This window comes from Camelus ferus, chromosome 19 (genome assembly GCF_009834535.1).
Source record: "Camelus ferus isolate YT-003-E chromosome 19, BCGSAC_Cfer_1.0, whole genome shotgun sequence".
Taxonomy (NCBI): Eukaryota; Metazoa; Chordata; class Mammalia; order Artiodactyla; family Camelidae; genus Camelus; species Camelus ferus.
This window is the reverse complement of record NC_045714.1, coordinates 14,786,336-14,808,339: the sequence shown is the minus strand read 5'-3', so window position 1 is coordinate 14,808,339 and position 22,004 is coordinate 14,786,336. Positions and strand designations below refer to the sequence as shown.

The window sequence follows — 22,004 nt, the reverse complement described above, 5'->3', positions numbered from 1 at the left end:
GCTTCCTCAGGAGGGAAAAAGCCGGCACCAACAGAAAGTCAGGATGCGTCGGGGGAGACAAGCCTCAGCCACCGACACGTGGCCACATGTGCCACCAGGAAGGATGTTTATTACTGAGTGCGTGGGGGGACGGCAGGGTGCGGCCGGCTTCCCGCAGCAGCACGGACCCCTGCCCTCGACAGCGCCTGGCCCAAGTGCCCAGGGCTGCCGAGAATCCAGGAGAGCGGGGACAGGGACACAGGACCGGCAGGCACGGCCCAGGGGCCCGCCCGAGGCTGCCTTCCACAGCACTGGCTGCAGGGCTGGGGCCTACCAGTCCTGGTTGTCCCAGACCTCGTCCGCCGTGGGTGGCGCGGCCTTCCTGGTGGCCTTGGCTGTGCCCTCCCTGGTGGCCTTGGCTGCGCCCTCCCCGCCGCCCCACCAGGCCTCCCAGCCATCGCCACTGTCGCTGTTCTTGTTGTTGGACGCGGAGCCCGAGCCCCACACGTCCCAACTGTCTGAGCTCCTCTTGTCGGCTGAGGCATCCGCGCATGTCCAGCTGTCGCTGCTCGGGGACCGGTGTGCCTTGGCGGGGTCAGCGGTCCCAAAGGCCTCCCAGAAGCTCTGATCAATGGTGTTCTGGGAGTTGTCCCCACCGCTGTTCTGGTAGCTCTGGCCCTCTGGGAGTCTGTGACAAAGAAGAGGCCTCTGAGTGGCTCTCACAAAACCAGAAAAGCTGCTGCGGGGGCCCTGAGCCGCCTGGCTTTCTCCCCGCTTCTCCCCAGAGACGGCTCAAGGCCGAGTCTGAGACCCCACCCAGGATGCTCGGCCAGCGCCAGGCAGGGTCGTGGAGCTGTTGTTCTCGCTCCAAAGCAGAGGAGACCCATCCACAGAGCTGAAATCCGGGAAACACGCAGATCTTGGTTTTCTGCGATGATTAAGGGCAAAAGAAAACCCAGAGACCTGGCATCGGCATCGTGAAGGGTCAGCTCAGGATGGAAAGCCCCTCACCAGAACTGCAGTCACATGGTCCCACAGCGGGTGGCCAAGCAAGCGCTGCGGCACCCTGCCTGCCGGCAAGCGGGACGCTCCTCGGCCCCAGGGCAGGCCGTCGGCACCGCCAAGGCGGTTGTGGCCACTGCTCTGGCCCAGCCCCCGGCCATCTCTCCCATCAGATCCCAGGCTCCCCCTGGGGTCAGAGAACCAGAAAGCCAGGCAGACTAGGATTCCAGCAGGAAGGCCTGGGCCCAGCCTCGAGTGGGCCAGTGAGCGCTCCAGACCCCAGGAGGTGGGATCAGAGCCCAGCCACCCCTCGTCTCCACACCCAGTTCCCCGCCTGAGACCCTCCCTCCCTCTCCAGCCCTGGGCAGCGGCAGCTCCTGCCAGGTCCAAGGAAGAGCTTCAGAGTAAGAGGTCAAGGGCTTGGGGGCCCTCTGCCCTGTGACCCCTGAACCCCTGGGGGTGACACATCTGCCTCCCAGAGACCCCAAGAAAGAATACCAGAAAAGGGGGGCTTACATCAGGATGAGGGGCCCGGCATACCTGTCCGAGGTGTCCTCCACTTTCCCAGAAAAAAAGGTGGTGACGTCCCGCCATCCCCTAGTGCCAACCCCCTGGACCTGTAAGGAGACATGGGGCAGCTCAGCCAGGGCTCCGGCGCCGAGAGCACGGTGTCTAAAGACCTGGAATTTGCACCCATTCACCCGGGATGGAATCTCCCGGGGCAGGCGGGACGCCCGCCGTGAGCACAGTGAGAGGCTGTGGCCCCAGCAGGTGGGTGCGAGGCTCCCTGGGTGGACGGCCGCCCCACACAGAGCCTCGTGCTGGGAAGCAGACAGACGCGCTGCCCACTGTGGCTTTAAGGCAGAGAAGGCGGGCAGGCCGCCCCGGCACACTCACCAGGGAGAGGTCGGCAGCAGCAAGACAAGGACAGAAAGAAAGGAAGCAACAGGTTAGTGGCTGTAACAGGTGCCCGTCCAGCTGTTTCCAGATTCCTCGAGCCGCCGGCACCGGAGCATCTACCTGACCCTCCTCATGTCCCAGAGGCCACGCAGGCCGCAGACACCATCCGGGGCAAGAAGCGCCCAGGCCCTTCCTGCTCGCGGTTCCCGGTGCCCTGGAATATGGAGACTGGCTTCCAGCTATGCCCAAGTGTCAGGCGGGGCCACCCTACCTTGGATGCCAACTGAGAGAACCCACTGGACACATCATCAAAAATCTTTCCCTCCTTCACCTGGTGGATTGAAACAGCGCCGTCAGCCGAGGGGCAGAGGCCCGCTGCCCGCCCCTGACAGAGGACACGCCCGCTGGCGCCTGCTCACGGAACTTGCCTCCACACCACGCTGCCCCTCCCCAGAAGTGAGAGGAAGTGGGGCTGCCAGGCCACAGCCCAGGCTGGTCTAACTCAGACTTTCCCCGGGTGGTCTCAACGCCACCCACAACCTTCTGAGGACAGGCTGGCCCTGTCCCCTAAGTCCCAGCCCCTCAAAGCCTCTCAGCCCATCCGGGTCTCCTCTGAGCACTGTGGCCAGGACGAGAAGCCAGGGGGCACACCCAGCCACACGGGACAGGGCTCTCCCCGACCCAGCAGCAGAGGGCAAGGCCAGGCCCTGCTGAGACGGGGATGAACCCACAGGTACAGGGCACCAGCCACCCAGGGGAACACGGGGCACCCTCAGGAGTCCGTACCCCTGAGCAAAGCCCCCACGCCAGCCGCCCCCAAAAAGAACCCACGGGAGCTGCAAGGAGCACGTGGCGGAGCACCGTGGGTCGTGGCGTTACCTTCTCCTGGGCGGGTTTGAGGACGCTGTCGTTCAGACTATGCCCCAACTCCGACGCCTGTCAGAAGAAAAGACTTGATGAGGAGATCAAGTGAGCTCGGCGGCAGGTCCATCCCAGGACACAGCAGCACGGTCACTGCGAGCTCTGCGCACAGACAGGAAGCAGCGGCCAGCGAGCAGCCCGGCAGCACACAACACGCCAGGCTCTCACGGCGGGTGGCACGTGGGCAGATGCGTGCAGGCCAGAGGCTGCCGCCCCTGGCCCACCTGCTCTGGGAAGGGGCCAGGACGGCGGCAAGCCCCTGGGAGCCTACACCATCCAGCAGCCACCTCCAGGGTCTCCCCGTTGGAGCTCACGTGACCCATCCCGTGAGAACAGCCTGTGTGCCGACAACGACCCCCCACCGGGACACAGACGGGCAGGTCCCGAGCCCACCTGCCCTCCAGGGCCCTGCTGGAGCTTGGAGAAAAGGGGGTGGGGGGAACGAGCCCGGCCGGCAGCTCAGGTGGGGGTGGGCAGGACCAGGGGAGGCAACACAGTGCGTGGCCCTGGCCACCGGGACAGGACTCCTTTGGATAATTTGGCTGGAAGTAATTAAACCACAAAGTGAAAATCTCGCCAAGAAGCTCCAAGCACCCGGGCCCTTCAGCCCCGGCAGCGGCAGCAGCCCCCAGTCCTGGGCCGGTCCCGCGTCTCCTGCCCACGACACGGGTGCCCGAGCGCCGCGGACAGGTCAGGCGGAAATCGGCAGCAGATCAGAGCGCGAGCACACGGAAGCACCAACACACGCCACAGTGCGGACAGTGGGGAGCAGAGCTCGTGCCGCGCGGATGGGGGCATGCAGCAGTTCGGACGGCCTTACCAGCTCGGGCTGCTGCTTGGAACCCCAGAACTTTACCCAGGCAGCGCAGGGAGACGACGGAGAGAGAGAGAGAGCAAGGCAGTGGCAGCAGCGTTGGCAACAAGAGGACGCGCCCTGGCAGGGCCCCATGGCGCCCCCAGTCCTGGCTCTGCAAGTCCAGGGCCACGCAAGTGGGTGGTTCAGGAGCCCAAGGTAGGGGCTCAGAGAAGGTTCCCAGGTGGGGGCTGGGACCCCTCCTCAGGGCGCGAGGGGCCCGTGTGGCCGTGGGCTCCTGTGACAGCCTCTGTGGCCGCCCCTCCTGAGTCCTGACCCCCAGTGCCGGAGGACGGGCCGGCCTGAGCCTGGCACCACATGGGGACCATGTGGGCTGCACACCAAAATTCGGAAAGATGAACACCAGGACCCAAGACACCATCCACAAGAAGAGAGAGCGCTAACTGGGGACGAGGACCTGTCTCCGCGGGACTCAGCCCGTGTCCTACAGGAGGCCCCAGTCACCCCGCCTGGGGCTGCCCAGACACAGCAGAGCCTCAGCCACACTGAGCCTTCTCTCCCCATCCCGGGGCCACTGCCTGCTCCCTCCCTATGAGGCAAACGGTACAGCGGCCCACAGCTGCCAGATACAGGTGACGACTTTGGCCCCACAGACCCTAAGCAGGTACAGCCTTACTCCACCTGCTAAACCCGCAGGCACCTGAAGTGACCCCTGTGACATGGGAGCTTGGGAGACAAGTCCACATGTGTGGGCGTGCCCGAGCTGCCTGCAGGAGTGTCCCGGCCCAGAGCACACAGAGGGCAGGCTGGCCAGGAGCCTCACACACCAACGTGGAGGCCTCCCTCGTTACCTTCTGACTTGCGTGGGATCCGAATTTCGTAGCCTGAAAGAAAACAGAGAGACGCCTGGTGTCTGGTCTACTGTCCTGACGCTGGCCACTGGGGCTGCCGCTCCCTGGGGTACAGACAGGTGATCAGTCCCAGGCCTGTCTCCCGACGGCCACGAGGCCCTGTGCTCACCCTACAGCAGCTCTAAGGGGCCCTCAGAGATGCACACGATTTCAGCTCCCCCCGGGAGGCCATCAGGGCAGGGGGGCCTGTGCAGCACCCGGTGTGAGGGAGCAGAGCTAACGCTGACCTCCCCAGTCCAGGACGCAGGGGCCCACAGGCCTCCCACAAGCCCAGTCTGCTCAGGCCTCTCACCTCGGCCCGGCACCCAGGCCACTCTCAAAACAAGCAGTCCTGGACCCCCCGCCGCAGAGCCCTTGGGAGACAAGGCCTCAGAGAAAACAGGCAGAGGTGACTCAGGAGCATGGGTGGCACTGCCCGACGCTGGGCACACTGGCCCACTGGGGCACACCCGAGATGTGTCCCAGACTCTACTCCAACCCCAGGGTTCCCACTGGCTGGCTGGGCAGCTACGCTCTGGCCTTCAGAAACTCCTGTCCTGGGCTCCCTTGGGCCCGTGTGCCCTGGGTCAGCCTGCCAGGCAGCCTCCAATCCCTGCTCCGTGCTCCCCTCCTCACACCCCTCCTGTCACCACCACGCCATGCTGGCTGCAGTCTCCCCTCCAGGATGACATCCTCGTACAGGTTTCTGGCCTGATCCTTCCCGCCCGGCTCTCGCCCAGGTCACTGCCCAGTGTCCACTCATCTGTCCTGACAAAATCCCCAGTCATCCCTCGCCTTAGGCCAAGGAGCAGGCAAGGCTGGGAGTGGAAACTCGGACGGCCTACACTGCACTGGAGACCCGGGAGCTGACACTCGGGGGGCTGCAGGGCCAACACCGCTTCACCAGGGCAAGTGGAAGCCACCCTGTCACCTCTTTCTCCTGGAACCAGCCAGGCCCTGCCAGCGACTCCTCTGCAGCCAGCACAAGACCCACTATTACAGCAAAGAAGCTCCGCGGGGCCTTGAGGACCTGCCCAGTCTCAGGGCACCGGCCGAGGGCAGGGCGGGGGCCACTCACCAGGCTTCCTGGGGCAGACAGATGTGCGGCCCGAGCCCCTTCAGGACCCTCCGTCCTCCCCAGCCCTCCAGCCCACGTGGCTGCGTTGTGGGACAGGCTACTTACTCCCTCCTTAGCTGCCGAGGCGAACCTGCTGGCTCCGGTGGTGAAACTGCTCCAGCCCTGAGAGGAAGCAACACGGAAGGTGCTCCTCTGACCCAAGCCACCCGCCTCGTACACAGCTGGATGCCGTGGGACCGTCCCCACCCCACACGTGGTTGGACCAGGAGGGCTGGAGGGTGGGGCCCCAGGGTGGAGCCCCCACCACTGGGGTGAGCCAGCTCCTCCCACTGCCTGGCCCGCCGGCCCCTCTGAGGGGAGACACAAACACACTGCGGTCCTGGGAGGGTGTTTCCGGAAGACAATCTCCTCACAGCAGGCTTCGGGCCAACAAGCCACAAAGAGCACCCGGGAGAGCGACGCTGGGGGCCCCCAGATCCCGCTACAGGCGCCTCAGGGGCAAATGGGGCTTAAATATGTTCTGAGTGAGATGCCCGTTCATTTGGGGGACAGACACACGTGGTTCAAGGAGCGCATGCAGTGGTGACGGCGACCTCCCACGGCCCAAGTCTGGACCCCCTCCTTGGGCTCCGTCCAGAGGCTCTGTGCTCACACAGCCTGGGACCAGCCCAGCCTCCAGTTCCCTACAGGCCCCCCAGCCCTCAACCCCATCCTCTCAGCACACAGAGCATGTCCGTCTTTCTGTGCGCTCAGCGTCCAGAGACGCTTGGGACGGCCGCAATTACTGGCGTCATAGACCAGGTTGTGACAAATAGAACGTGTTTTTAAAAAGTAAGTTTCTCTGGAAAACGATGGTTTGACCTAGAGTGGCCGAGGGTGGGGGGAAGGCACACGTGTGACCAGGAGCCACCTCCAGGCGGTGGCCCAGCCTGCGCAGCTTACGAGCTTGTCACCTCTGCCACCGACAGAGCCACGGAGTGACACCCAGAACCACTGTGGCTCAGGGAGGCTCTCCACACGGGGCGTTAGTTCTCTGGAGAAAACGCACCTCATTAAACCCAAACTGCGCGTCTTGCAGCTGGAGTAACGGAGCTGAGTACGCCGCGCTCCGGGAAGTGTCAGCGGAGGAAAGGGGGAGGGCCCGCGCCAGCCACGGGAGGCCCCTCGGGGCGCACACGGGCGGCACGGGGGAGCAGCACGGGCGTCCTCACCGAGTACAGGGACGACATGGCGCTGTTGAGGAAGTCGTCCTCTCTCTTCTGAGGTGGCGCGGTGTTCCCAAAGCCCACATAGCGGGTCTCCTGGGCCCTGGAGGGGGCACAAGCAGCAGCCGTGATGTTCCCGAGAGCCGTGGGGTGGGGGCGCCCGGACCCCAGACGGAGCCCCTGGAGGGCGTGCAGGTGCGCCCACGGCCCTCCGCGTGGGGGTCAGGCTTTCCTGCGCTCAGGGACGAGGCCCCCCTGCTGCACTTGGCCTGAGAATCTCAGCAAGACCCAGAGCTGACGGCCAGCGACCGCAGGGAGCGTCACAGTGGCTCAACCCGACAGCTCTGGGGACCCTCTTTCACCTGTTCCTCCTAAGTGTTCCTAGAAGTGATCGTCTCTAAGGGGTTTCTCTCCACTCAAGCCCCTACTCGAACATAGGCTGGCCCGTGAGGCCTGCCGACTCTGCACCTGTGAAGCAGCAGCAGCGCCCACCCTCACCAGGACAGCGCTGCCCCGAGGGACCAAACCCTCCACAGCTGGGTCCATGCAGGCCCCCAGCCCCCCAGCGCCCTGAGGCCTGACCCTTGACAGGAGCCAAGGCCGTCGCTCAGACCCCCAGCGCCCCCCGAGGCCTGACCCTCGACAGGAGCCGTCGCTCAGCCAGTCTTCGGAAGCCTTGTCAGAGGCAGTGGTGGAGCTCTGCAGCTGGCCAGGGGCTCTGAAACGGAGTCAGAAGTCAGTGAGACCAACAGGGCAGGCACACGTGGCAGGAGCTGTGGTCATGAAGGTGCTGCCACGCCCACCTGATGACACCCAGCTCCTCTGAAACACTAGCACCTGGGCTGAGCCGGCCTCCACCTCTGAGCAGAGGAGGCAAGGAGCAAGAGGAGGTCGAGGCAGCCTGGCGGGCAGGCTCCCCAGCGGCTCCACGCCTGCCTGCATCCACAGGGAGGCCAGAGGGACCGAGGCCAAAGGAAGCACATTGGCAGTGGTCTGGAGACATTCTGACAGGGGACTCTCGCCACAGGAGGGGGACTGCAGGGCACCCCTGGTGTAAACAGGGAGCCTCTCCTGATGCCAGCCCCCCAGAACACGAGTCTCCTGTGTGCCAGAGGACCCGAGACACCTGCATGGGGTCAGCCCGCCCTGCGTTCCTGTGCCCTGGGGAGGTGGGCAAGCCTCAGACCAGACCACCAGCCAGGCAGATTCCTCCAGAGCTGCCAAGTGTCGTGGGCACAAACCTGGAGACTCTACGCTGAGGAACGGGGGACGGTATGCTCTACCTTGAACGTACCCTTAGTGGTTGAATTTTTACTGGAAGTTTAAATATGGAACTTAAAAAGTTGGTTTTCCCTCTGCCTTTAGAACAGCTGACAATCGAATCGTTGCCACAATAGCACGGGGACCCTGAGCCACAGTCAGGGTCAGGGCCGGGCTGACAGCAGCACCCTCCAGCCAGCAGGCCAGATAAGTTACCGATGGGCAGTGGACAGCAGTGCCCTGGGCTGAGGTGGGGTCCAGTTCTGGGCGGGCGACGACTCCAGAGACCATTCTCTACCTTCAGCCAGGGTGGCCACCTGCCAAGGGGACACGGGAACCGTCGGGGCAGCCGTGGGCGCGCCTGCTCTAGCGCCCCCGTGCCCCTCACGCAGCCACTTTGGCTCAGCCACGGGCTAGGGGCTCACCCAGTCTAAACGCTGAGACCAGGCCTCATGACAGACAGAGCATGAGCGAGTTCTTGGTCAGTGTGGCTCCAACCCCAAATGCCTGGGGCCCCACTCTCTGCCCCCTAAATGATGGGCGTCCCCTGGCTGCGAAGAGATGGGGCCTCAGGTCCTGTCTGCCTGGGGCTGCACACAGCCCCCGTGGCGTGTCAGGAGCCTCTAATCCCAGAACTGCGGCAGCAGCCAACGGGCCTGCGGGCCTGTCCTCACCTTGTCCCTGAAAAGGGCGGCGGCCTTGCTGCTGTACTTCTCCTGCAGGGACCACCGGGGGTCATAGTCCTCCTGAGACTCCAGGAACTCTCGGAATTTAGCGTTTCCGCCGGCTTTCATCTTCTCCAGCTCCACGTCCTTCCACTTGTCCATAGTGACAGAACGGACGAAGCTGCACACCAGAGGGTCAGCCTCATCACCAGCACGGGGCATCCTCGAGCCCCCAATAGTCTTGAATTGTGCACTGGGGTCCCATGGTGCTGGCCCATGAGGGGCCTGCCCCGGCCCGTCTCCCCACCCAGGCCCGTCCCCTGGCCCAACACCCCGTCCAGGCCTGTCTCCCCGCCCTGGCTCATGGTGCAGCAGGAGCAGGCGGGCACTGACCTGAGGTGCACCCCGAGCCCGCGGTGCTTCCCCGAGCACTCCAGGCAGATCCAGATGCCGTAGGTCACACTCACCCACTGAGGGTTGAACGCACCGCACTCAAAACACACCTGCAGAGAGGGCCACAGGCAGCTCACCCAGTGGCTCTGGGCAGGGCCCGATGGGTGGCCCCAAGAGGCGCAGAGGGAGGCTGGCTGAGAGACCAACCGTGCGTGACAGGGAGGGGAGCTCTGAGGCTGCGAGCAACTTCCGAGAGGTTCGTGAAGCCCGCCCGAGAAAAGCAGACACTTACGTTGTTCTCATCTTGCACCCGGACTTCTTTAAGGACCTTCCTGGTTCTCGGGCTGGCCATGGTGCTGCAAAGGAGAGAACAAACTCCTAAAACTCACAAGTAGGTCACTTTACGAGAAAATCAACTGTCAGTGCAAAAAAGCTGCTTAGAAGCTACAGGGTAACAGGGCTACGGCCCGCAAGAGTCCGTTCTCCACACTCTAAGTCGAGCAGTGTGGATGCTCCCAAGCCAACAGTGCCACAGTTATTAGAAGCGAGAGTAATTACTGGCATCCACTCTGCCTGAGCCTCATGGACATCAAGATTGCACAATTTACAGAAGGCCTGTCTCCTAGGAACATTCACAGCAAGCAGTGGTCCTTACAAGACGTGCTCAGATTGTCCGCGAAACCTGACTTCCCACTTTCAGGGCAATATGGCAGACGTGGGCTGGCGGCATCCGAACACAGGGAGCTGCGTTCTCTGCGGCCACATCTTCCCTCCAGCTCCCAGGCCTGGTGCAGCGAGGCTCCCGGCCTGGGATGGAAGCAGCGGCATGTGGAGAGGCTGGCAGATGGAGGGTCCAAAGGTAGGTCCTCCCTGGGGCCATCTGAGGGAAGGAGGTGACAGACAGCATGCCCATAGCAGGGCAAGGACAGTGGCCTATGGACCAGGAGACCTGCCACCACGCCTCACAGGGAACCTGTCGGGTCCTGGGGCTGAAGAGGAAAGCTGTTCATTTCTTTATAGATCATCTAGCTTTGACTAAATTCAAGCTCATCTGGTGGCCCGTTTAATCCATGACCAGGAAAGTCGACAGAGTAAGACTCAAGCAGAGGGAGGGGAGGGGGCCGAGCATGGCGCTGGACACAGTCCGTCCCACCTCTCCCGCACACACCACTGACCCTGGCCCTCAGCTCGCCCTGCGCTCATGAGTGGAACCTGCAAGCTGTCTGACCTCCCACAGCAGCACGCGTCTTCCCAAGAACACACGAGCCTTGTTAAGTGGCAGAGCCACCCGCATGCACCGCTGTGGGACATTCCCACCCTCGGATGCTGCTCTCCACCTACTGCGCCTGTGAGGCGGCGGCTCCGGCCAGCTTCCCTGTGACAGTACAGTGAGCTCTGTGCAGAGGTGCAGCATCAAAGACCCAGAAGGTCTGTCTTGTATTCCATCTGTCACCTTCAGTTACTTTCCAAGGGGACCCTGCCTGTCCACACAGCCACACTTCCTGAATCTGGAACTCCAGAACTCCTGATGCTCAAGGGCCCACTTTTAAGCTTAAGTTGAAAATAAACACCTGTTTTCCGTTATCGATGGAAACAAAACCAAGAGTTCACCCAAGGTTCCCTTCTGCTCTGTACTTCTCTGCTGCCCAAGATGGTCTCCTGACCTCGAAGGCAAATATCTAAATGCAAAATCCTGCCCCGGACTCGGTGCCTGGACCAACCTACACAGCTCCACTCACCCCTGGCTCAAAGGCAGAGACGGGTGGACACTGGGGGCCTGTGCTCTTCCCAGGGAACTGTGTCTGCCCAAAGGCTCCTATTCTGGCCAACTGAACACAAGCAAACAAAAGCCCGAACAGGGGTGAGCCTGCCCTGAATTTCTAATAGTGCAAAATAAGGCAGAGTGAGTGTCTGCAGAACTACTATGGGAAATATGTGAAAAATAAATGACTTGGTTCAGATCTCAAAGGACTCCCCTAGGTGACTGGTTTTGGATATGAGAATCCTTTAGTTCTGGGAAATGCTAAACTTAAGACATAAGAACAAACACTTAACTTTCAAAGCCATAGTTCATCTTGAAAAATAACCCAAGAACTTCTGTTTTAATGCTTGAAACCAAGATGGTAAAACACAGCTTTCTGAAAGCAGGCGTGATTTCAATAAACATTGAACCAAATGAGGACGTTTTTCTCAGTTCACGAAGGAAGCCACTTGTCAGACTGCAGAACACTGCTTGTTAAGTTGGGACTTCCTCAACGTCTGCGATTAAAAGCGATGACTTCAGGACACTGCTCAGTCCCCAGGGCTGTCACACAGGCCACAGGCAGAAATCACACCCGTCTTTCTCAGAAACCACCTGACGCACTCAAAGCACCTGTGTTTACGAACAACCCTTTCTCATTCTAAAGCACGGGTACTTCTGAACTTCAGCAGGGCAGGTCATGGAGGGCACACCAAAGCAAAGGGAAATGCTAGTTCTCCCCTGGGCCAGTATCACAGCCCCGCTTTGCCGGATCACACACAGCACCGCGAGATGAGGCCTGCGCTGAGTGAGCACAGCCAACTCTCACATGGCTGGTGGGCAACGAAGCCGTTTAACAGGGCAGACAGGGAGCCTGGTTCTCCTACCTGAATGCACCTAAGCTGAAGGAGAATTTTAAAATCCCTTCCTGGTTTCCTCTCCCTCTGCCAAGACGACCACCCGCGGCAGAGGGTGAGGAGGAATAGGGACTTAAGGCCGCGGAGGCTGTCGATTCTGCTTAGACTAGCCTCTAGGGCGCCGGCGGGCACAACCCTTCAATGGAAGCCCCCTGAGAACTCAGACCGGATCTGACTGAACCCTGTGTCCACACCAGGTCCTGGGACCGAAGGAGGGGACAGGCGTCAGGACCGGCTCTCCCCCTAGAGGAGGTGCGGGCGGGCGGGGGCCGGTAACAGCCTCAGAGGAGAGGAGGCTGGGGGCCAGGGGCGCTGCGCGGCGGGCGGGGGTCCGGGCGGGGGCGGCCGCCGGGCGGGGCGGTGGACTAGCCCCGGGGGGAGCCGGGGCCTCGGGGCCTCGGCGGCGCGCTTACCGGGCAGGTGGGCTCGCTCCTGCGCGCGGGGGTCCGGGCCGGGGTCGGCGGCGCCCCGAACTGCACCGAGGACGCGGGCCGACCGCCCACCTCGGCGCCACCCGCTTCCGGCTACGTAGCGCCTCGCAAGGCTTGACGGGAAGCCGGGGCGGGCCGGCGGGGGAGGGACTTCCGCCCGCCCGCCCGCCGGGCCGGAAGTGGGCCCCGCCCCCCCCGTTGCCACGGGGACGCGTCCTCCTCTGGGCTGCTGTGTCAGAGCTGGTTGTCTAGCGGGGACCGCGATGGTCTGGGCACCGCCAGCCATGCTCACTGGGGTGCACCGTCAGGATCCGGACGGGAGACTGACGGCCTGCTCCGATTAGGACGATTCATGGGGGGTCATTTACAAGGGCGCTGATTAGGAGGGTGTGGGCGGGTTTAGACACGTCACAGGAATTCTGCGAGAGCCCAGGGCTGGAGCAGCAGAGCTGTGACGTCAACACGCTCCAAAGAAAAGGGGGAGGCGAGGTTCCCGGACTCTGGAAGGAAAGAGTCCTCAGGGCCGCCACCCAGAGGAGCTGTCATCTTTGGTTGAGGGCATGGCCAGCCCAAGGTGACCTAGCAGAGGAAGCCACAGGGGTAAATGCCGGTCTCTGTGGCCTCTCAGACTCTCATCTCCCTATTTTTCTCCCATTGGCCAAGCCCATCGGTGCAGTCCGAGGTGGAGAAGGGTGGGGAGTGGACACGGAGGGTGGCTGGACGGGTGGAGCGAGGGCATCACGTAATGCAGACGATGCAAGCAGGCTGCAAAGCAGGGCGAGCGCCAGAATCCCTGATATATGGAATACAGCTGTAGAAAGAGAACTGCCGAGAGCAGTGACCTCTGGGGATATAATTGCAAGTGATTTGGGTTTTGTTTTTACTTCGGGCTTTTCCACGTATTTCACATGTTCTGCACTGATCTGTGTAACTTTTGGAGTGATCCAGTATAACCATGTTTCCTGAGGTATCATTTACATTCAGTAATTTTCACTCAATGAATTTTGACAAATGCCTGCCCCAAGGTAACCTCCACCATGATGGAGTATAGAATACGTCCATCAGAGGCAACTACTGTTCTGATTTTTATCCCCATATCTCAGTTTGCCTGTTCTAGAACTGCATATAAATAGATTTATGCAATAAGTAATGTTTCAAAGGACTTCTTTCACTTCTCATAATATTTTCAAGGTTCATCCATCCACATTCATCAAGCGTGTACCAGCATTTCGTTCTTTCTTATTGCTGAATAGTATTCCATTAAGTGAGTATAGGGCTTTGTTTCTACAGTCACATGCTAGACACTGGAGTCGTTTCTGAATCTCAGCCATTGTGCATAAAACTGCCCTGAAATTCACTTGCAAGTCTTTTTATGAGCATACTTTTTATTTCTCTTGCATAATTGCCTAGAAGTAATCGCTGGGTGATGGGGTATGTGTTGAACTAAGAAATTGCCAAACAATCTTCATAATGATTGTACCATTTTATATCCACCAGCAGTGTGGGAGTTCCAATTGCTCCAAGTCTTTGTCAACACTTGGCATTGTCAGTCTTTTTGTTGCAGCCAGTCTAGCAGGAACAACACAGTATCTCATTGCAGTTTCATTGGCATTTCCCTTCATTGTCGGTTGAAAGCTGCCCTGGGTGCTCATCTTAGTTTCCCAGCACTTCCAGTCTGCCCTGTGCCCAGCTCACCATGTGCACCCTCCTGCAGCCTGGGGAAACCCTCAGGAAGGAGTCAGCAGTTCTTGCAGCCAGAAGCCTCTGGCGTTCCCAGAAATGAGAGGGCACCAACAGGGTCCACCCAGGGGCAACGTGAGACAGTGTCGTTTCAGCACAAGATCCTGTGGTTGGGACTGTGTAGGCTCCACAAGTTCAGAGAGTGAGAGCCCTGTGCTGGGTTCCTTCCAGTAGGCTCCCTGGAGGAGGTGGGCTGTGAAGGATGAGATGTTGAAAGGGCAGGTCAGAGCGGTAGCCAACATTTGGCACTAGCTAGAGCAAGCAACAAGTCGAGGCTGAATTTTCAGTTTTCTGATCATAAAGCTAAAAGGTCAACCCCCACTCCACCCCTGGCTCTGGGAGGCATGGGGCTAGGTTCACCTCCAGAGTGAGGCCCAGGTCCCCAAAGACAAGAGCAGGGGGGTGGCCCTTCCAAGGACAGGGCAAGCTGCCACCTCACAGCCTCTGCAGCACCCCTGCCTCCCTCTGACATCTCAAGGCTCGTACAGTGAGCAAACAGCAGAGGATAAAATGCTCACTGACAGCAGCAGAATCTGGGCAATGAAGTGGTGGGTGAATGGCAGAACATGTAGCTGCAAATTGAAAACGTTTTATTACCCCATCTAAAATATTTACATAATTTGTTTCTCTTTTAGAACCACCAGCAGTCCATTAATTTCCAGTTACAGTAATGTGATCATCTTCGTGGTTACCTCCCTGGGGCTCCTGCAGTTCTCCATGTGAATAAAACCAAAGAGACTATGAGGACAGCAAAATGAAAACCTGAGTCAATGACTCTGAGGGGCTGGGTGGCTCCTGGTGCCGGCCCAGGCCACACGAGCTCACCTGCAGGGTAGCCATAGGCCTGTTTCCTGGACTCAGTTTCCCCATCTGTGAAAGGAGGGCTCTGATCCCCCTTTGCAGGCCAGGGACCTCGCCTCGCGGACCTCGCCTCCTGCCCCCTGGGAGAAGTCAGGCCCTGGGCCCAATCAGGAAGATCTTGTCTAAGCTGCACAACAAAGCACGGTCTTTCTGATATGAACCCATCATTCGGATGAAGAAACAAAGGCCCAGAACAGTTAAGTAATTTTCCCAAGGTCAGAAAGGCAGTGAGTATGGAGCTGAGGTTTGCACCCAGCTTCTGTACCGTCCTCTTCAGAGTAGGAGGGTGTAGGGAGCTGGGGGTGTGAAGGCCGGGGACGGGCAATGGTGTCTCTGATCTGACCCAGCCCCAGTCTCAGAGGTCAGGTTCATTCCCAACATGTGGAAGTAATGGACAAATTGGGTAAGTCTGTGAGCACCGGTCATCAGTGGTCCTGTCTGGGCCTCACAGCCCGGTCAGCTGGGTCCCAGGGTTCAGCCAGCTGCCAGCAGGGGTGGCAGAGCCTAAAGAAGCAGCTGAAGCTACACAGGGCAGGTGAGGGCCATGTGTGTGCACTTGTGTAAGTGTTCACCTCTGTGTGTGGGTTCTGGTCCGGGCTCTGCCCTGCCCCCACCCTGGCACTCAGGCCCTGCCAACCCGGTGTTCTCTGCTCTCCTTTCCTTGTGGAAATCCTGCTCATTCCTCAGGGTCTGCCTCCCTGCAGCCCACCCTGTGCTGCCCTGCCCTGTGGCCTGGGAGTTGCGGAAGGGCCTGCCCACGGCTTTGATCTCTCCAGTCACTGAGTGTGCCCCGCAGGGTCTCACACAGAGCAGCTCAGGGTAGATTCCTGTGGCCCAGCTGCCTGGTCCTGCTTTGCCACCAAGGCCTCAGCAGGCTCCAGCCAGGATGGGTGAGAACGGGCCGCGTGTGGACAGACATCCCCTGCAGGGCCTCACGCAGCCAGACGGACACAGCCTAATGCCCCAGGACATGGTGCGCGGCCCTCGGGTCCAGGGCAGGCCCCTCCAGAGGAGGCTGTGTCCAGCAGTTCGGGACGACCTGCCGAGACCAGCCTCCTCATCAGCACATTCCCTGGCCCTTGCTCGGCAGGCAGCCAGCTCCCTGGGCGCCTTCTCCTCACTTTATCGCGGACACTCTTCCCAGCTGCGGGGTCGTATAAGGGGTTCCCTGCCTGGCCGCCTGCTGTCACCGCTATCCTCATCATTGTCAGGATTTTGCTGCGCTGTCTCAGTCATACCGGACATCAGTATGTGTACAGCCAGCTCTCCGCGTTCACGTGAGCGTTTCCGTGGTGTAGACGTCTGGCAGTGGAGGTGCTGGGTAAACTCTGGCGGATTCTGTCAGGTTGTTTCCACAGCTTCTGGACCAGAGGCCCGGATGTGGGCGCCGCATTTCTCACGACCCCTCGGGGCTCAGTGTTACCAGCGGCTCCTTGGTGCCACGCTGTGAGCGTGTGTGTTGCCACTGCGACTGAGGTTTTCATTTCGTTAACGGTGGTGGAGCTGGGCATATGTGGACGTCCCCCCGTGTCGTTCCCTCCACGTTTCTGTTCTCCATTGACTACCTTCCACCACCAGTGCCTTCCTGAAGTGGCTCCATCCTGCGCCCAAGAAAAGGGCGTAGGGTTGGCTCAGGCCTGCCCAGGCTCTGGCATGTTGGGTGGGGGGATATGGCCCCATGGGGAGAAGGGCCTGGGCGGCCCTGCCCCATCTGACCCTGCTGCTGCCCCAGGTGATGCTCAGGAAGAACTGGGCCCTGGGATGAAGGAAATGGAAGAAATGTTGGAACATGGCCCCACCTTCTGTGGGCTGTGCATCGTGACAGAGCACAGCGGTTCAGGAATCCTGAGCCGTCGCTCCACCCTAAAACAACCCAGGAACTAGAAGCTGCGCTGAATGACACTTGCCCACACAGCTAGGGAGTCCCAGCCAAGAATGTGTTGAGACAGGGCCAGTTTTTCACACTGCAGGCCTGAGGGCTCAGATTCTGGGCTATGACAGTAAGACCCACACAGCCCCTGCCTTAGCCCTCCCACACCCATCTTAGTCAGGAATCTTTCCGGATTCTAGTCATTAGAGACAGAAAACCCAACCCCAACTGGCTTAAAAAAAAAAAAAGGAAATTATGGACTCTTGTGGTGAAAAGTCCAGAAGTCCAGGCTTTCAGGTGAAGCTTGATCCAGCGGCTCAGCGATGTTGCCGAGAACCAGGTTTCTCATCACGCCTTTGCTCTGCTGTTTCGTTTTCATGCTAACATCCCAACATGCAGCTCCAAGGCTGTATGCTCCCTGGTCTGCATGCAGCGGCAGGAAGTGGCTTTGCTTCAGCATCCCTGCCAAACGCCAGAAAGTCACCAGCCTGGGTCATGTGTCCACTTCTAGGCCAACAGGGGCAGGGGATGCACTGACCTGTGGCATCTCAGCCCTGGGCTCCAACCCTGGAGCTCAAGGGGGAGGTGGGTTCCCCCGGATGGGTCGCAATGGAGCCAGGATTTCAAGGGTCTGCGGTTCAGCAGGGCATGACTGCATCCACTCTGTCCACTCTGAGGGACCAGGAAACCAGAATCTCTGGTCCTGGGAAACGTGGAGGCACTGCCTCCGGGAAATCGTAGGCCAGGTGTCCTGGGCTCCCCAAGGTTCAGATGCACAAGCTCTTCCACACAAGAAAGGCGTCCTGAGGCTGTTGTTGAGGGGGACTGGCCTTTCAGGATGGAGGTGTGGGTGCTGGCTCCTCCACAAAGGGGCTCCTCCTCTTTGCTTTTCTGCTGTGCCCTGGAGACGGCCCGGTGCATTTTCTTTCAAGGGAAGAACAGAATTGGCAAGGCCTGCCGCTGGGCTGCCTCCTGGTCCGGAGGAAGGGCTCGGGCGGCCCCCTCTGTGTAGTTCCAGGGGTCAAGGCTTCTGTTTTTCCAGGAGTGTTTGTGGATAGTTGGAAACTTCTCTCAATCTCATCCGAAAGCATTTGTGCACATGGCAGTTCCTGTCGCTCCTGGTGAACAGGGATGTCAAGAGGTCTGGACGGAGCGGAGGTTCTTCCAGCCGCTGTGAGCTGACCCTGCACAGACCGGGGATCGGGGTCTTTACCTGTTGTTTTTGCCACAGGGAGGGTGGGTGGAGGTGGCGGCAGGGTGCCAGGAGCCCCCCAAAACTCAGCCTGGCCTCTCCAAGTGTAGTGTCGAGTGGTGGCCTCCAGAGGACATGTTCCTAATGCCTGGAATCTGTGAACGGGAACTTGTTTAGGACAAGGGTCTTCACAGTTGTGACTGGGTTAAGGGCCTCGAATGAGACTGTCCCGGATTACTTGGGTCAGCCCTAAAGGCCATCATCAGTGTCTTTACAAGAGACAGCAGAGGACAGATAGAGAAAAGGGCCACGTGAAGATGGAGGCAGAGATGGGCGTGATGTAGCCACAAGCCCAGGGACGCCTGGAGCCCCCAGAGCTGGAAGTCGAGGATGGGTCTGGAGCCTCTGGAAGGAGGTGACCCTGCCTGCAGACACCTTGATTTTGGACTCTGGCCTCCAGAACCTCAGAGAAAACATTTCTGTTGCTTTAAGCCCTCCCCCTGCCCCCAGTTTGTAGTGAACTGTTACGGCTGCCACAGCAAATGAATGACTGGGTGCATTAAGGAAGCACACACAGAGCCCTGCCCTGCAGCCCTGCCTGGAGGCCTTCCCTGGGAAAGACCCCTCCAACCCAGAGGGAAACAGTCCCATACTCGGAGTGCCTGTTTTTGCTGTCTGGAAACCAGGGACACTTTCCCCTGACTGCGCCGGTTCGGTCCGCAGACCCCAGAGCAGGGCTTCCTCCCTTCGTGCTGTCAGTGCTCAGACGCGGGTGGTGCGAGCACTCCTGACCTCGCCTTGCTGACTTGGCATTGTTGCCCGGTGTCAGGCTGCCATCCGTCCCCCAGCCCCTTGGGCGGTCTGCTGGGGGCCTGAAGAGAGCTCACCCCTGTTCTCTGGTCTTGACTCACAGCATTGCCGTTTCTGCTGTCCTGAATCCGGAGGCCGGTGTGGGTGCCTCTGATCAGTGACTTCCTGTCTGGGAGTCTACGTCAAATGCGGATCTGGCACCATTCAGCTCTCAGGAACCATTAACCCTCAGCAAGAAGGAATGTGAAATGAGGTGTTATGTAAAACCCCACAGCCCAGGGATGACCCAGTCATAGACTTGCTGCCCTCTGCACTCCGGGGCAGGAGTAGGGGGGAGCCCCTCGTCCCGTCCACAGCAGCTTGCCTGCCCTGGGTATATGGACACCATCGACCCCATGCAGAGCCCCACATGTGAGAGGTCAGTGTCTGAGCTGCTCTGATGGATCCCTGACCCCTCCACCAGGACGTGTACTTCTGGAACAGGTGACGCTCAGGAGGCCGCCAGGAGGTGCCAGAAGGGGAGGCTAGCAGGGCTCCCCCCTCCCCTGGCATCAGTTTTCAGGAATGGATGGCCCACGATGACTCCTTTCACTTGGCGTTTTCAATGTTCGGCCGAGGTACAGCGCATATCCGAAGCTTGATTCCTTCTTGGAGCCAAGGGACAGTCCCTCAGCGGCTGGACCACATTTTAGATGTATCCACCCAGTTAGGGACGCTTGGGTTGTTTCCGCTTGGGCTATTAGAAACGCTGGTGCTGAAACGCTGTGCACACGGTTTTATGAGGGTATTTCTGTTTCTTTCAGGAAAATACCCAGGAATAGAAATGCTGGGCCCTACAGTAACCTCACATTTAACCTCTGAGGGTCTGCCGGGCAGTTTTCCACCGCGGCTGCACTGTTTTGCGCCCTCTCTAGCAGGGTGTGAGGGTTCTGGTGTCTCTGAGTCCTGGCCAAGGCCTGCTGTGTCTGTCTGTGGGTTCCAGCCATCCCAGTGCGTGTGAAGTGGTCTCTCGCGGTTTTGAACGGCGCTCTTCTTTTCCGGCGCTTGTTGGAAACTACAACTATTTAGTCTGGCTTCGGTCTGCAGACAGCGCAGTGGCAGCCATTCCCCACGCGTCCCAGCACAGGTGGGCAAATGCGTGCAGGGGAGACGTTTACTCTGCTCCATTCCAGGACTGTCAGTTGGCGACGCGATCCCCGTCCCGCCCCCTTGATCTATGCCATTCGGAGCAGACGCAGGGCTTTCTATAAAATCGAGGCCACCTGGACAAGAGTGAGGGCGGTCCCAAGGGACGTTTGTCCTTCTCTGGATACGTCTTTGACCTTCATGACTGGCAGGAGTGTCGCTGGCGTCTGGTGGGAGGAGCCCAGGGCTGCGGCCAGACCCCCTCCCCCACAGCAGTCACAGGCCCACACCTCACGATGCTGCCGTTGAAGAGATCCCCTTGCCACCTGCTCCTTCACTGAGTCATTTCTCATGAACACCCTCCTGGGGAGTCCTGCCACTCTCACTCAGCTCACTGTGAAGGTCAAGACGTGCAAGGAAGGTCAAAGACCTTGGGCAGTGAGTCCAAGTTTTTCCCAGGAGGGGGGTCTCTTCAGGCCTGCTGAGTCATCATGCCAGGGACTGGGTGTCACTCTGGGGGGCTTCAGAGGCCCCTCCTGCTCCCCTGGCCCAGCCCCACCGTGGCTGTACTGAGTGGTGTCCGGGGCCCTCCTTGTGCCCCACGGGCGTCCTGTTCCCTCCCATTGACAAACAGCCTGAGGACCCCCTCCCAGCTCACCAGACCTTTCCTCCCACCCCTTCTGTTTGCCGGGGTCTGGGAGCTGCCCCCCCAAGTAGAGCCTGGGTTAGGCATCTGGTGCGGCTTCATCCCCAATTCGCTGAAGACCTTAGGAGGACTTGACCTTGCTCCTCCATCAAATGTACCGATGAACTTGGCCTCTCCCGCTTCCAGGGACTGCAGGACAGTCAGCCAAAAACTCGCATGGGAAAACTCTGGCTAGTCTGTGAAATCACATGAGCGAGGTCAGGAACTGAGCTTGCCATGGGAAATTAGTCTCAGGTCCCTCCTGCGTGAAGGGGGTAGCTGATAACAGGGCAGCCAGATCTCCAAAGACCCGATGTCCAGTGCCCATCATCACTGCAGGGCTGGGACCTGGCCCTGGACCCCTGGAGCCAAGAACAATGGCCCAAAGCTGAAATGCAATGTGCTGTGCCCCCTCCCCCCACCCACTGCCACTCTGTTAGGTCCTGGCCAGGACCACCTCCTGCCTCCCAGCACAAGAGTCACTTGGTCACGGCCTACCCTGATCTAGACCCCAGTGGCTCCCTATGACCAACAGAATAAAGTCCAAGCTAGTCTGTGCCCAAACTGCTGGGCCCCACCCTACCTGCCTCCCCTCTCACCATCTGCCCCACACCTTGTCAGTCCCACCTCTGCACCTTTGCACATCGGGGTCCTGGCCCAGTCCTCCCCCCACTAAATGCAGGACCATTGCCCCAGGGCTGCCTGCAACCCAAGGTCTCCCAGGTCCCTCTCTTCCCCTCAGGCCTGACCCTGGCCTGGCCCCTCAAAGAGCAGACCTGGCCTGCAGGTCCCCCCACATTGCCTGGGCAGGTGAGCTCCTGGTAGGCCAGCTCACCCCTCCTCCTACTCCTGGGTCCTCACCCCCAGGAGGGGGACTTCTGAGCTGGTCCAGGATGCCTCAGGAATGCGGTGTGCCTGAGGCCTCACCAGGAAGGAGGCTGATTGGGTAGGTCACTCAAAGACCCAGGAGATGCCTGGCAGGAGAGTATCATGGGGTTTTCCTGGACTCTGCGGAGTGGCTTTGCAGCAGCTTTGGGTCTGTCTCTGGGCCACAGGCTGACCCTCACCGCTCCACACAGCCTGAGGAGTCGTGCCATCGCCCCTTTAAGAAAGGGTTCCTCGCCCCCTCCCCAGCTGGCGAGAAGCCCCTCAGAGGCTTCCAGTCCAGTCTGGGGCTGTGGGAGAAAGACGAGGCGCAGCTGTTATTCCGAGGGGCGGAGCTGGGCCGAGGGCAGCCCGAGGAGGGGGCGCGCAGGGACTGGCCCAGGGCCAAGGGCCGGCGAGGGGAGGGCGGGAGGACGGAGGGATGTGCCTGGTGCGACCTGGCCAGAGGCGGTCTCAAGTCTGTGGGGCGGGGTCAGGGGCCGCCAGGGACTGAAGGGACCAGGGATCTAGGGCAGAGCCGGCAGGGCCGGGAATGGGGGTGGTCTGCAGGGTGGGGCGGGGCCGAGGGGCCGGGGCGGGCAGGGCGCTGCGCGGCGGGGCGGGGCCGGAGGCGGGGCGGGGGGGCAGGAATGGGGGGAGC

At 60.3% G+C, this 22,004-nt stretch overlaps 1 protein-coding gene across 9 annotated transcripts; it reads right to left on the bottom strand.

Annotated features, from left to right (window-relative positions):
* Window positions 1–63: 63 nt before the first annotated feature.
* Window positions 64–12,315, bottom strand: ARFGAP1 (ADP ribosylation factor GTPase activating protein 1). 9 transcript variants are annotated; one of them, XM_032461562.1, is made up of 14 exons: window positions 12,179–12,315; window positions 9,400–9,463; window positions 9,108–9,217; window positions 8,724–8,895; window positions 8,266–8,366; window positions 7,427–7,507; window positions 6,796–6,892; window positions 5,690–5,746; window positions 4,468–4,500; window positions 3,623–3,652; window positions 2,761–2,817; window positions 2,153–2,212; window positions 1,522–1,598; window positions 64–667 (listed from the first exon to the last, which is right to left on the bottom strand). In XM_032461562.1, exons 2-14 carry the CDS (start codon window positions 9,457–9,459, stop codon window positions 310–312), a joined length of 1,293 nt encoding a protein of 430 aa, XP_032317453.1. In that variant the 5' UTR covers window positions 9,460–9,463; window positions 12,179–12,315; the 3' UTR covers window positions 64–309. The 9 variants fall into 9 exon arrangements, with proteins under 9 accessions (XP_032317453.1, XP_032317454.1, XP_014406889.1 ...); XM_032461563.1 differs by having other exon boundaries at window positions 1,522–1,592; XM_014551403.2 differs by lacking the exon at window positions 12,179–12,315 and adding an exon at window positions 9,763–9,925.
* Window positions 12,316–22,004: the final 9,689 nt, after the last annotated feature.

Bases quoted from the DNA above. Each gene is read 5' to 3' on its own strand.
- ARFGAP1 (XM_032461562.1), bottom strand. From the start codon at position 9,459: ATGGCCAGCCCGAGAACCAGGAAGGTCCTTAAAGAAGTCCGGGTGCAA. The intron at 6,893-7,426 runs GTCAGGCCTCGG...TGCCCCCTCCAG, and splicing joins AGCGACGGCTCCTGTCGAGG to GGCCCAGGAGACCCGCTATG. The intron at 4,501-5,689 runs GTAAGTAGCCTG...GTTTTCTTTCAG, and splicing joins CCTCGGCAGCTAAGGAGGGA to GCTACGAAATTCGGATCCCA.